Source organism: Sardina pilchardus, chromosome 8 (genome assembly GCF_963854185.1).
Source record: "Sardina pilchardus chromosome 8, fSarPil1.1, whole genome shotgun sequence".
NCBI classification, from domain to species: domain Eukaryota; kingdom Metazoa; phylum Chordata; class Actinopteri; order Clupeiformes; family Clupeidae; genus Sardina; species Sardina pilchardus.
Window position 1 is genome coordinate 25629674 of NC_085001.1, and position 15265 is coordinate 25644938.

At 44.5% G+C, this 15265-nt stretch overlaps 1 protein-coding gene across 1 annotated transcript in view; it reads left to right on the forward strand.

Moving 5' to 3' along the window:
• si:dkey-220o5.5 (actin filament-associated protein 1-like 2) overlaps nucleotides 1-15233 on the forward strand; it is a 35082-nt gene extending 19849 nt beyond the window's left edge. The window contains exons 5-16 of the mRNA XM_062543390.1: nucleotides 1348-1447; nucleotides 1768-1985; nucleotides 2279-2455; nucleotides 3032-3124; nucleotides 4074-4161; nucleotides 6716-6963; nucleotides 8545-8666; nucleotides 8824-8941; nucleotides 9133-9223; nucleotides 11930-12096; nucleotides 13887-13997; nucleotides 14190-15233. Of these exons, the coding sequence (XP_062399374.1) occupies nucleotides 1348-1447; nucleotides 1768-1985; nucleotides 2279-2455; nucleotides 3032-3124; nucleotides 4074-4161; nucleotides 6716-6963; nucleotides 8545-8666; nucleotides 8824-8941; nucleotides 9133-9223; nucleotides 11930-12096; nucleotides 13887-13997; nucleotides 14190-14216 (1560 nt within the window). The 3' untranslated portion in view covers nucleotides 14217-15233. The remainder of the gene's footprint in view (nucleotides 1-1347; nucleotides 1448-1767; nucleotides 1986-2278; nucleotides 2456-3031; nucleotides 3125-4073; nucleotides 4162-6715; nucleotides 6964-8544; nucleotides 8667-8823; nucleotides 8942-9132; nucleotides 9224-11929; nucleotides 12097-13886; nucleotides 13998-14189) is intronic.
• The last annotated feature ends 32 nt before the right edge of the window (nucleotides 15234-15265 follow it).

Here is a 15265-nt window from a genome sequence, read left to right on the forward strand (position 1 = left end):
TGACCAAATGACTGTATTGAAGATGTCTTTCCCGAGAGCTGGATAGTGCTTATCCTCTGCACCCCACTGTTTCTGCTGCTCTCTGAAGTTGTTGGGAATCGTAGCAGGGATCCTGTAGTACAGCTTCAGAGATCAGCTTTTAGTGTTATATTCTTGGAAATCCTGAAATCGATGCTGAAAGTCTTACACGTGTCTTCAGCAAAGAGGGATTAGATAAACAGGACTCCCTCGAGGAGAAAGGGAAGATTGATGGAAGAGATGAAAAGGCAAGGGAGAAGGAAAGAAGACTGTGCCATTTTATTGTGCAAATGGTTTCTGGCATATTGTTTGGCATGACTGATATACATATCTTGAATTTCCCCTTGGGGATCAATAAAGTATCTATCTATCTATCTATCTCTCTATCTATCTACATGATGATGATGCACACTACTTTTCCATTTTCCATTTACATTGCACAGTTATTAGTAGTGGGTAAAGAAAGAGTGCACGGTAAGCACAAGTTGGATATGTTAGGTTGTTAGACGTGTTAGGAGGAGAGGTACTCAGCAAAAGTTGGGTCTTCAAGCGATTCTCACCATCAAAGAAGTACAAGGGAGAATACCAGTAGTTTGGATTGTGTTATATGCATACAGGTGTCAGTGCTTTGGAGGATAATGAGGGGTAGAGTAAGCCTTTATGAGGGCTTTATGAGTGTGTGTAGACTCAAAAATCTACACCTTTTTGGCAAGAATTAGTTCCTTCATCCATCTGCTCTGAGACTGTGGGGTCATCAGGCAGAAATGACAGATAGATTTGGGTATCTATCTCTTTGGGTATCTATGTGTTACAGTGATATGAGAAGCCACTCAAGCAGCAGGTAATGGGACCCAGGGAGGTGGTGCTCTCAGCTTGTCCTTTCACTGATATAAGATTGGGTGAAAGGTTTTATATTTCTGCCTGTCAGCCTGGGTGTTTAAGAATATGACATTACATGTAATGTGTTATATCGCCCCCTTTTCCTCCTCATATGACATCAGATGTGTTATATCACCCCCTTATCCTCCTCATATGACATCAGATGTGTTATATCACCCCCCTTTCCTCCTCATATGACATTAGATGTGTTATATCACCCCCCTTTCCTCCTCATATGACATTAGATGTGTTATATCACCCCCCTTTCCTCCTCATATGACATTAGATGTGTTATATCACCCCCCTTTCCTCCTCATATGACATTAGATGTGTTATATCACCCCCCTTTCCTCCTCATATGACATTAGATGTGTTATATCACCCCCCTTTCCTCCTCATTTGACATCAGATGTTATATTTTGCATCACCTCCTATCCTCCTCCTCATCAGTCTGTGGGTCCACCCGTGCCTCCTCTCCCGCCTGAAGGTCCTGAGGAAGAGGACTGCTATGAAGAAGCTGAGCCATTTGTCCCAGCCAATCACATCACAGGTGCAGTGTACAACCACTACAGCCAGTCACATTTGACGGATCACCCCTTCCCTGTTACATTTGCCCAATCAGCTTTACAAACAGAGCAATGCTGCATGTTGTGCATTAAAACCACCCCATTGTTAACTGTTCATTACACTGTATTATTGTTTTTGTAGCCCTCTTGTGCTCCGCTTTGGTGAAAATTACCCTCTTTCATGTTGGGCAGTTATCCAATTTTCATCCATCACCTCCTGTAGCGTTTCTCAATTTGCCGACACGGTTGATTAACCATGAATAGCTGAGAAACTGTTGTGTGTGTTTTTGTCCGGCCTGCCCAGATAAAGGGGACTCGGACAGCAGCCACTACGAGTCGTACGGCGAGGAGGACGACGGGGAGCTGGTGAAGGACAGGGCCCACTATATCCAGTGGAGTGCCTCACAGCCCTGTCTGCGGCCCCTGCCCGAGTCGCGCATCTGCGGGTACCTGTGGAGGAGGAAAAAGTGGCTGGGCCAGTGGACGCGCCAGCTCTTCATCATCAAACACAACCTGCTGCTGGTGAGAGAGAGAGAGAGAGAGAGAGTGTGTGTGTGTGTGTGTGTGTGTGTGTGTGTGTGTGTGTGTGTGTGTGTGTGTGTGTGCATGTGTGTGTGTTATGCCAAATAAAGCATCAAAGAAGTCAGGAAACAAAAGCTCGCAATGTAAGAAACACACTACGTTTGTCTAATGTAAGTAAGTATAGCGCTAGCATTGAAAGTAGCCAAGTCAAACACAAAAAACTAACATACCAATTACATGTTGCCTGTCTGTCTGTCTGTCTGTCTGTCTGTCTGTCTGTGCGCGGCTGACAGTGCTACAAGTGTGCTAAGGACCTGAACCCGCTGCTGGAGCTGAACCTGCTGGGCTGCCAGGTGGTCTACAAGTCCAGACACAGCAAGAAGATGCAGCACGAGCTGAAGGTGGTGGCCGGCTCCGACACGGTCATCATGGGCTTCCAGAGCTGCCAGCAGGCCGAGGAGTGGAGGAAGGTCTGGACGTCTTCAGTTACTTACCACTACATTTGCATTTACATTTGTGCAGTATTCTGCAGACGCTTTTATCCAAAGAGATGTACATACTGTACAGTACAGTATGTCAACAACATTACAAGGGCCATTTTCTCTAGATCGAACCCACAACTTCTCTGGCTACTACATGCTAGACCAGCTCATACAGTAAATCACTACGCTGCCACCACGACACGACAGCGCTGGGGGGGAGGGGTTAAAGGAAGGTATAAGAAAGGTAAAGAGAGGTTAAGTGAAAGAAAAATCAGTCACATCAAACATGGAAAGCTGGAAAAGAAGAATGGGTGAAGAGAAAGGAAAGAGTGAGACGCGAGAGAATGAAAGACCCATGTGAAAGCAGTCTTGACCGAATAGTGCTCATGACATAGATGCATTTACTGTATGTGTCCATACGAAGTGAAACTTATCTGAAATATTCTACATATGAAACGACCTCAAAGACTGATGTCCACATCTATTCTCTCTCTCCTCCTCTCTCCCCCCCTCCCCTCACTCTCTTTCTCTCCTCCCCCTCTCACTCTCTATCTCTCCATACAGATCATTGAGGAGGTGAGCGGTTCTAGCTACTGTGAGCCTGAGTCCCACGGCTCGTCGTCCATGCTGAAGTCTGACAGGCTGGACTCCTGCCGGGTAAAGCAACCCCGTCGACAGTGTCCTCAATTACCTACCCCCCACCACCACCACCACACTACCCCTTCCTCCCCGCATAACAACATTAGCGAAAGAGCGGGAAAGAGAGAGAGAGAGAGAGAGAGAGACTGAGAAAGAAAGAGGGAGAGGGAGAGAGAGAGAGAAGGAAGAGAAGGTCGCTCTGAATGTCGGCTGAGCTACAGTATATTGGCCATGCTCATGCAAGCTTTAAGTGGGTCTCTCATCTAATTGCTCCTCGCTCAAAGTCTCCCTTTCATATGTCAGCTCAGTGCTGCTGTCAGGGTTATGAGGGGGGCCTTTCTGTGTGGGGACTGACCCAGCATGACAGTGGCCCATCCCGAGACTCCTTAAGTGTGTGTGTGTGTGTGTGGGGGGGGGGGGGGATGAGTTGCGGGTCCTGGACAACGGTCCCCACTGTACTGCCTGCAGAACTCATCTGTTTGTACACAACTCTGAGACGATGGAGCCCATTCATTATTAATAGTAGTCCTCATTTCTACGGCAATCCGTTGAGGACAAAAATCAAAGCCAGCCACTGGGAACCCAGCAGGAATCCCAGATGTTTAGTTAGTTCATGTGCAGGATTGTCTATATACTGTATGAATTCATGAGTTGATATTGAGCTGAAGTACTGTAGGTGAAGAGACTATTCAGAGTTCTGTCGGAATTCAGATGAGCAAATCCACCCTCTGTTGTTCTGTCCTTGCCTCAGCCTCATCCTGCACTCTCCACTCATCCCCCTCTCTTCTCTCCTTTCCTGCCATACTTCTTCTCCCCCTCTTCTCATGTCTTCCCCATCGATATGTCCCTCTCACATGGCCTCTCACTCCTGCTTTGTCGCCCTCACCCACATTTCTGATCCTCTGCTCTAAGATCCTTCTTCTCTGACTGCTGCACTTACAGTATGTTCTGTGTCTCTTGCCTGCAGTCGAGCACTGTTCTGCACACAGACTCGGATGATGAGAGGCTCTCTGCTCTGCCCTCAGCACCCAGCCCAGAGGAGAGCAAGGACAGAGGTGAGCGCACACACACACACACACACACACACACACACACACACACACACACACACACACACAGAGAAATATTTACTAACAAACCTAAATGGGTTTGGCTGGCCTCTCAATCACATTTATCGTTTTCGAATTGTCTCCAATAAACTCTTCCTATTAGTATTGAAGAGAAGAGTGCAGTTAGTATCTCTGGAGATGTTGAGGAGCACTGACAGCTATTCATGTCAAAGTCTTGTGTTACGCAAATGTGACGCAGATACCTCCACCTGGAACAAAAGAACGATTTCGCTGTTTCACCCGAACAAACTTCCTTGTCTCATGCCATTATATCAAACTCGATTACCATCCTCCTAAAAATGCCAACCATTAACCAGTACAAAACCCCTCAAAACTAGCACCGTCTTGGCAGCTCAAGGGAAATCCATTGCGTGTTTCCGTGTACCGGTACATCATCAGCTGAGAGGGATGCTATCAATAGCAACGCGAAGACCTGTTTGTGTACTGAGTGAGATGCACAATGTGTGGCATTGTCCTCTGGCATTGCGCTGGGGATTGGGCGCCGGGTGTGGGACATACCAGACAGGATGCGAGCATTGTGGATGCCACACTAGGGCATTGTCCTGCTCCCAAATTCCTGCTCAATTCAATTGTCACCTCTGGCGTAGCAGTGCAGGGAGGACCCGAGGGTATGGCGTTGGCTGCCGTCAGGGCAACCCTCCGATGTGTTTGTTTACGTTCTCAGTGACATTGGGCTAGCACCTGTGAGTCACTGCATTGCGATGCATAGAAACAAGTAAAATAGTAATCGAGTCGATTTGGGTTAATGGGATTGACAATAGGAATTCAAAAGGGCAATAGGCTGCATATCTTGGAAACTCAGACAAGGAAGGAGGAAGAAATGGAAAGGAGAGCAACACTCTGCTACTTCGTAGTACTTGCAACTCCTGATCCTGTAGTAGCACAGAACTGGCATGTCAGTGGTGTGCAGGGGGCCTATAGGGACCGGGCCTCACCGTAAGCCATAAAGAGAACCATGTGATCAATGTTGTAGATATATATTAACTACATTAACCAAGTTATAATAATATCAACCTGGCCTCCTTCAGAGAAAAGCAACCCTGTAAGAGAGGGAGAGATTCTTGGAAGCATGTTAGAACTGAAGGACAGAGGAACATTCATCAGAAGTCTAGTTCTTACTAACCAACTGCAGTGTTGTGCAGTTGTTGAAACCAGAATATGGGGAAGTGGTATTTTGCAGATAGTTAATGCGCTAGGTGGTCACTGGTGTAAAGACATGAGTTAGAGGTTGTGTGTGTCACAAGGGAGGTTCTGGAATGTCATTAAAGGGTAAATAAATGGGAAAAGATGAGTCAGGTGATTTATATAAAAGGAAGACCTACTCCTGAGTCGTCTCATTTTCAATGTTTCAGGGTTGGTGCCTTCATTCTGTAATTAGATAATGTGTGTGTGTGTGCAAGGGGGGGGGGGGGTAAAGTCATACTGCAAACTCTTGAGGTAGTTGGTAGAGTTGTGTGGGTGGTTGGTTTGCCTTTGACAAAAGTTTTAAGTGTGTGACACCAGATGTTGTTTAGGAAAGACGTCAACACTTCCCATGAGCACTAAAGCCAAAACATTGTTCTAGAAATGGCCACTATTGGAAAGCACTTATTAACTTTGTCCGTAGCCACATTCTTATAGTGCGAGTGTTTCTATGTGGTGTGGTTGTGTGAAGCACTCACTGTCTAAATATCTGAAGTTACATAATGGTTGTGTGGTTAGTTACATTATTATGCACAACACTTTTGTTGCAGAGATTTTTGCAGAGACTTTGTTTTGCTCATAGTTGCTATTGTGTTCACATTAAGTCATTTTGCTGATCATTTCCATTTTTGGGATTGTTTTGTTCATTGCTGAGCTTCTCTAGCCTGGAAGACAACTTAGCCCCGCCCACAAAATTTGAGGTTGGGAAGTTCGGTCTGGGCTTGTTCCATTGACGAGCCTCTATAGTACTTCAGCATTATGCGGACCAATACAATCATCCGGACAGGCTTTATACAATGATGGACAGATTGACAACAGTGCCTGTTCATTCAAGGGACCTGAGTGTGCTTCAATTGATTTGGTTTACACCAAAAAGCTTGTGACTAGCAATGGCTTACTAGACGTTTATGTCGGTATCGTGGCTGGTGTACAAGATAGCCTAGCCTACTGACAGCCCACTAACTTTAAAAAATAAACAGAAAACAGCATTTGTTTAGAAGAAGGATGTGTTGGCCACTTGGATTCACGGTCGGCCATTTTGTTGGTCTGATTGGTTAGGTCTATCCAATTGTGTGCAGAGGCATTTTCCCCCCTGAATTGGTTGAAACATACCTCATAATCACACCCCAATGCCCCATTTCTAGACTCAAATATTGAATAGAATTTTTAATATGGCTACATCAGGCTACAGCTTCACCAGAACACTGACCAAAAAACCCCCAACCAATCCCTCTCAATTGCGTGCTAATAAGGCTGTGTATGTGTGTGTGTGTGTGTGTGTGTGTGTTCTCTCCAGCTGGCTTCCTGAACGTGCTGATGAACTGCCAGTGGCAGAGCCTGTGGTGCCGGGTGGAGGACGGCGTGCTGAAGATGTTTCGCGAGGAGGAGGAGGAGGCCAGTGGCGGCGACTGCAGCGGCGATGGCGACGGCAGCCCCCAGTACAGTGTCCAGCTCCGTGGGGCCCAAGTGCAGCCGGGACCAGACACGGCCTCCAGCTACCGCATCAGCCTGCTGCAGCATGGCGACCAGGTGGCCGTGCTGGAGGTGAGAGCTTGAGCTGACCTGAGAGAGGGTCATCCTGCATGAGCAGGGTTGTGTGACTTCAGGGTGTTGGTGGCTGGAGAAAGTTGGCTGGTTTCTTTGGCTGTGTGTGTCTGTGTGTGTGTGAGTGTGTTTGATGAAGTGGATTTATGTGTGTTTAGTCCATAGAAATTCATTTCAGTATGTCCAAACCACAAGAGGTCAGGATTTTCAGAGTTAGCATCAGCCAGTTAGCATCCAAGCGGGCCACCACCATCTTTGAAAATGTCATCTCATAGGTGCTCATTTCCAGCCACTATTTCACAAACAAGCCACAAGCCAATGTGGTACCACATTATTGGAGACAAGAGTATGTTGTCTATGTGGATTGGTGGGTATTCCCATGAACTGGAATCCACGTGGAAGACATAATTTGTGGCCGTCTATGGTGGAGTGCTCTAGAATCTTTGGTCTAGACATACCTTTGATTTCAAGAGTACTTAGAAAGGCAAAATCGTCGAAAGGTTGTTTTGCATTTCAGTTAAATTGTGTTAGACATCGATTCTTAGAAAACATGTTTCATATCATCGACAGCAGTGGTCCTCCATCCACATGTGGAGATCACCTGCTTCTCCTCAGTTTCTTCACAGCTACTGTTAGTCAATGGAATAATGGGACTTCTTGGAATACCAGTGGCCCGTTTGTGCTGTGAGGTTTATTGGCTCTCCAGGAACTCAGAGTTTGTTTTGCTTCAGTGGAGCGGAAAGGAGAAATGTCCTACTCTGAGAAGCTTGATAACCAGAGGCCCATGTGCCAGTGTGTATAAAGATTCTGAAAATTAGTCTTAAAAGCAGGCTCAGACATCTACTTAAAATCGAAAAAAGGCCACGGTTAAAAAAGCCAAGAGTAAATATGTGACATAAAATCCCTCTCATGGTGAATGTTTACAAAGAGTTTGAGGTACTTCTTGGGGCACGTCTTGGATATTACCATAATTGTATTACCTTACAGAGTGATGGCTATTTAGACAGAGCAAGTACAGTCGGGCTGCATCGGGTGCGCAATTGAAACGCTCTGTTCACAGAGCATTTATAAAGTTTTAGAAGACTATTGGTAGGTATAATTTTTTTTAATGTACACACCTCTCTCACGTCTGACGTAGCCAGTTCCATTGGTTATAGTGGAAGCTAATTGTTGCAACTCTGCAAGCTGAATGCTTCAGTCGCATGCCTGCCTTGTGCACCCTGCCTGCCTGTAAGACTGTAAGACAGAGCAAGCATAAGATCTTATTTTGAGGACCAGTTTGAGAAACAAATCAGTTTGAGGACCATACCAGACCAACGACCAGACAGATTTGATTGGATGTCCCTGTAAGGAAGTCTGCACACTGTGTGTGTGTGTGTGTGTGTGTGTGTGTTATGGTACAGTGGCCTTGGCTGGGAATATTTGTAAGTGTGTGTGTGTGTGTGTGTGTGTGTGTGTGTGTGTGAAATTAAGCAGGCTTTACTGTATGAGAAGACCATGATGATATGTTTATTTGTGTGTGTGTGTGTGTGTGTGTGTGTGTGTGTGTGTGTGTGTGTGTGTGTGTGTGTGTGTGTGCAGGCTAGCTGCTCTGATGAGAAAGAGCAGTGGGTTCAACTCCTGCAGGATGGGAGTGTTCCTCAGGGTCAGAGCACAGTCGACCCTTACCATCATCGGGCCAGCCATGAGTCCTTACCACTGAGGTACACATACACACACACACTCACTCTCTCTCTCTTTCTCTCTCTCACACATACATACACACAAACACGATCTCTCTCTCTCTCTCTCTCTCTAACACACGTACAATGCAGAGTACTACCAATACCTGAAGGACACTGCTATTTTCATCTGTTCCAGTGGGCTGAAGACACGAAGGTTCCCCACCTCTAACATGTACATGGATGACCCCTTCCAGCAGCTGGGTTCAGTCCACTCCCAGCCTATCTACTCCAACACGTGTATACTAGAGCACATGGTATGGCCCAGTAGAAATAGGAACTTGCCTATGCTAAATACTGCAATAGTATTTACATATATTACATATAATAAATGTAATGTAATTATCTGTAATATAAACAATAACTTTATAACTTTGAAATTGATCTGAAAATAAAAGAACTAGCGAATGTACTAAAAGCCGATCTGTCTGAAATGCAACGTGTTCAGTTTCAGAACTCCCATGGCGGAGGAAAGGGAGACTTTGGGTCATCGAGGAACTCGGTGAACTACGGCAACAATGAGGTCTTCAGCAACCACAGTAAGTCTGGACCTCAGGCCCAGGCCGCAACATGCCCAGATATGAGGCCCACTGTGGCCCTTGTCTGACCCCCTGTCAGACCCCCCTCTATCTGCCCCATCTCCTCTGCTTTTGACGCTCGCTGTGTTTGTCTTATTCATTTATGCATAGCCTGTGGGTGTGAATGCATGCAGAGAGGTCTGGAGAGAGCATCAAGTGATAGCATTTCAGATTCTGTCTCTCTCTATCTCCCTCTCTCTCTCTGTATGTGTGTGTGTGTGTGTGTGTGTGTCTGTGGACAGAGAAAAAGGAAGACATCAGAATCTGATTGGAAGGACTGGAAAATCAGATATCATCAAAATAGGGTTGCAAAGACAGTTAGAATGATTTGCATCAGTGTGTGTGTGTGTAGCCATTTGTGCATGTGTACGTCTGTCTCTGTACTGTGCTAGAACACACCAGTTTTTGCTGCTCTCTGTCAAGCAGGCTATTATAAAAAAATGTGCGGCTCTGACATGGATACTTGCTCTCATGCTTACGCACAGAAGCCTGTGGAGTCTTGACAGTGGAGCTGCCTGTGCCATCTGCTTCTCATTTGGGAACGCGACCCGATTCATTACTGGGTGGTTACTGCAGTCACTTGCTGGACGGTCCTCATATTTCCACCCGTCCTCACAAGGGTACTGAGACAGATACGTGTGTGTCAGTGGTGCTGGGACATCAGACAGGAGTAGTGGATAAGAGACCTGTGGCCCAGATACCCGTGCAAGTGGAGTGGTGACATGGTAATCATAGGTGACTCTGGAGGAAGATGCTGAGGCAAACAGTCAGGGGACATGGGTGAAGGTTTCCGGTAGTGGTATTATTAAAGTAATGCAAGATATGGCTTGGATCAAGTATGTTTTAAGATTAATCTTGACACTGTGACATGTAGAATTGTGTTCTACTATTTGACAGATTCATTTACCCACAGGCTTTCTGAACACGTATATCCCACAACAATGTTTGAGAGTTTTGCACGAACGATCAGCTATATTTCATGTGGAAAATACATATTTATTTCTATGATCTTTTACAGACCAAACCATGGCCTTTAATATGCCTATAGGGAGCCTCTAAATTTCCTTTGCCGTCATTAAATCGGAAATGAAAAGTTGAGTTGTCATAGGATGTTAAGAAAATGTTTGTTCAGATGGCACATGTCACTTGTCTGGCAAGATGCAAATGGCCTCTACAAGTTTGTAAGACAAAGTGCTCATGTTACAGGAGCAGTGTCCTTACTGGGGCCCCACTATACAGACACACAAGTCATATTAAGGACAACGAACAGACGATAGTGTATGACAGGATGTTACTCAAAATGTCGGTCTGTATGTGGCATTATAAAGAATTGAATGCCTTATAACACAGCATAATATACAGCACATTCCTGGGTAATCTCATTTGGGATTAGCCTACTCAAAAAAAGCAAAAGAAAACTATTTTTGCAACTCAGAATGATTATACTCAGCTGTAAATTATTAGAAATCTGAGATGCTCATAGCTCTTGAGGTTGTCACCAAAAACAAAAATAACCATCTGTGTAGACGGCTGCAGCAGACCTTATGAGTCTACGTTTCACCTTTCCCGTCAATTTTTCGGTGGTCGCTGCCAGGACCCCTAGTCCAGTCCACCGGGAGGGGCATGCGAGGTGATGCTCCCTGGCCGTCCCCGGGAGCGAAGCGTCTGGCTTGCCTCATGTGTCGGGAGCAGGAGTGCACTCATCGCATGCTCTCGTGTTCTCCCAGTTTTGGGAAAAGGAGCCGCGGCGGTTTCGGCTGCCATTTCTCCGGCGGTTTAGCTTGTGGCTGCGGGATGCGGGTGTGTGGCGGCGAGACCTTTCATGGGCACGGCACAAAAACATCGAGACTCATATTTTTTCCCTCTTTCCTTCACTCAGTTTGAGAGGGGGGGAAGTGGAAAAGGGAAAATAACTCCCTCCCCCATTCTCTCTTTCAAATGAGAGAAATTGAGAGAGAGAGAGAGAGAGAGAGACAGAGCGAGAGAACTGAAAGAAAGCAAGAGTGAGACTGAAATGAATTAGGGGCCATCTGTAGCCCTGAACAGTTCTCATAATTTAGCCTCATTTTATGACCATGGTGATTTTAATGATCTGTGAAAGCATGGTGTCACTTTCTCATAGCAAATGTTATTTGGCTTGCTCCCTCCAAAAACTCTTGCTCCTTTGAAACGAGGACTGCTGTTATTGGGTTATTAGTGAAGCGACGTTTAGAACGCCTTTATAGTTCTTTGATTAAGCCACGATAGTGTGAATCTAGTGGACTTTTGTGCTGAGCAGGCCTAAAGCGTGTGTGGTCCACAGCATGAGAGAGCGTAGGTCCCGCTTCACATGACTCACATGTTCACCATTTCCTGCGCCAGAGATAGTGGTGTCCTACTTAGTGGCAAGGAAACCACTATCCTCCATATTGGGAATGGCATTATATGTCATTTAGGACACGCCCTTGGAGACAGGATGAATTGTGGGCTTTCTAAGAGTTTGTGTGTGTGTGAGTGTTTTTTTGTTGTTGTTTAGAGCTTTGCATGACAGTTCAGTGACTACGTAGTCCATATAATCTTATACAGTCATCTGTTACACAACTCTGAATGCTGAATTTGCTGAATGTTAGATATGATTTTGCTGTTGTCCATATGTAAGGAGTGTGTGTCTGTGTGTGCTTGTTGAAGGTCAGGGATTGGGTGAGATGGAGCGAGGCGTTCAGAAGCTGGACTTGACGGGGAAGAGGCGTGTTCAGCTCCGAGCGGGGTCAGAGGTCAATCTCATCAATGCAGGCAAGCCGGCCAAGCGCACGTCCTTCAGACAGTCCCTGGCCTTCTGCACTGAGAGAGTGCAGGTATGTTTGTATACACACAAGCACAAGCACAAGCACAAACACAAACACACACACACACACACACACACACACACACACACACACACACACACACACACACACACACACACACACACACATATTTGAAGTACACTCATCCACGTAAAGATTAATCAAACGTGCCACAGAGTGCACACATAAAGGTAACCTCAGATGATGCTGAATATCTACACCCGAGGAAGGAAATACATTAATAAATGAGTATTCTAATATATTTCAACTCTTCAACAAAACAAATAAGTTTTATACAGCTAGACACCAAATTGTCTGTCATGTGCACATGATCATACAGTATGTTCACACAAAAAAGATTGATGTACAGAACATTAATTATGAGCATGCTCTGTCTCTCCCTCTCTTTAGAACATCTCACTCCTGTTAAGTCAGAGTATAGATCATTTACACAATACTGCCTTAAACAACTGTTTAATCTAGAGGTCTTTAAGCAGGTAGCTCCCCATCTCTTTCTTAGTAGCTCTCCAAAAGCTTCAAGAAAAAGTTAATAAATCTGATAACAGTTGGTAAACACCTTAAAGTTTCTATCTAATCAAACTCACAGTCTACAGACAGAGAAGTTTAAGGAGCCGAACATAAAAAAAAAAAAAGCTGTGTCAGGTTGAGAACAGCTATGTGAATACATGATACTGCTAATAGAAAACATTATAGCTCTCAGTCCTGTTCATTCAGTCAAAGTAACTCTCGGAAAAAAAAGAAAGGGAACCCATTGTTTAATCTAACCCAGTCATCCATTGGCCTTTTACTAAGACAAGACATCTGGGCTTCTGTGCCCACCACCGCTAACAGTGATGCCCGCCTGCAGGTCAGTCTCAGGCCTGTCGGTTTTACTAGGATGCACTGCCACCTTTTGTCTGGAATGCTGCATGAAAGCTGCTGTTCAACAGTGACAATTCTTTTAAGTTCCTCCGAAAGAAAGACGTTACGCTTGGAGTAAACATTTCAGTTTTGGGTCAGAAACGTCATCAACATACATCATTTTGCACATTTCATCCTAAATAGCTAAGGATAAAGGCTTGTTTTGGATAATGTCCATCAGATATAACTGTGGCATAATTATGCCCCTCCTTGCAGCTTTCAGCAGCAGCTCATCATTTCTCTTGTTCAAACAGAAACAGATGACTGCCTGCCCATTGAGAAACAGGAGCACTTTCATGTAGAAGAGGTCCAGTGGCCTCTGCCAGTTGAAATATAATCACTCTGAATTACACAGGACAGGAATGGAGGACACTTCCTCCCACAGGAGCAGAGGGGAGAGGGTTTCCAAGATAAAACACAGTTGCTTGTTTTACCCATAATCCCATTTCCTGGAGAGAGAATGTGTAGTCGAGCTTTCCTGATTTGGACATTTTTATGAATTGAATAAAGCAGCCCATGTACTTTTCACGTTACGTTTGTGTGTCCTTACATGTGTGACCATATTCATAAATACATAGATAAATGCCTGAAGCGTCTGTCTTCAAAGAAGCTAACCACACAGAACATAATCAGGGTCAAATAAATATACACACATACTCAAGTATCCAAGCGTGCACTCTCTCTCTCTCTCTCACACACACACACACACACACACACACACACACACACACACACACACACACACACACACACACACACACACACACACACACACACACACACACACACACACACACCATACAAGACCACACAAACCCATATGCACACCTCTACTAATTGTACAGTATGTACATGTATTTTGGTTTGATCCCATGTAGGGAGGTTTCTTTAGTCCACTGCTGAGGAGAACTGCCTCTGCGAAGCACTCCCTGAAACACGCGCCATCTTCCCTCTTCATAGAACACGGCAAAGTCTTCCAGAAGAGAAAGGTGAATATACACACACTCCCACTTACAATCTATTCACAACTACTGGCAAACCTATTTCGCAATCTCGTGAATGTGAAAATTATGTTTTGATCTTAAAATTGGATCATTTTAAAACAGATTACAGTCTTCAATGATCAGGTGTGATTGCATTATTTTGTCTTATCTGAGAAGTTCTTCTGCTGTTTCTTTCAGGAGTGGGAAACAAAGGCCTCTACCTGACGTCCCCTGATGCTACCTGGCACTCACTTTGTACACATTCCCCATTTAAAGCAGTATATATTGCACTGAACATATTATTAACGTGCATGTGGATCATGCATTTTAGGATTTGTGTGGGTTTGTTTTGATTTGGGTTTGGTTGAATCTTTTCATTATTATATGGTTCAATTGGTACTTTTGATTATATATCACAGACACTATCTCTGTTCCTGTCCTTGTTCCCTCTCGGTTCTCCAACAGTTCCCACCACACCCACACACACTCCTCTCTGTACGCCCTACAATGTATGTCAGATTTTTGTTGAAGCAGTTTTTGCTGTGAAATCATAGCCAGTTTTGTCAGAGCTCCTCTCCATTGGTCCAATTTGTTTTAAGTATAGGATGTATATGATCTTGTCAGTTTGGTAAACAACTTTGCAATTCAGGTTGGTGATTATCAGGTATCTCTCACTGGTGTTACATGTCTTAATTTTTAATTTGTTTAAATACAGTATATCAATGCATTTTGACTTTGCACTGCTATGGCCTAGAGTGGAAATACATATTTATGGTTATGACGTAAGCGCACGAGAAATCAGGAAGTAGAATATGAGAATATGAGTGTAAAAATAAAGTGGAATTGGTTGTGGAGCAGTTACCTCTTTATTTCAATGTTTGATCTCAACTCTGTGGTGTAATTTATCAGACATTTTAACAGACAGCACAGTGCACATATTTTTATATGATGACATTTCTATTGAAATGTTCTTTTTTAATGACCTATATTATTATTACTTCACTGAAATGATCACCACTGAAAACAACTCTGAACTGCTTGAGTGTTTCTACCATGGTAATATTAGCTGCCACACAAGAGGAGGATGTGTGTATAGTATGTATTGTTTTGGTTGGGCTAATCTGTAATATTACTTGCTGTATAAACTGATGACTGTGTTTGTTTGTTTTTTCAAAGAAGGTGCATACACTAACTTGCAATTTTGTATTGTCCAATAAAATAAACCAATGCTGGAATGAAGCATATCTGTCTACGCTTTTGCCATTCATTTCGTA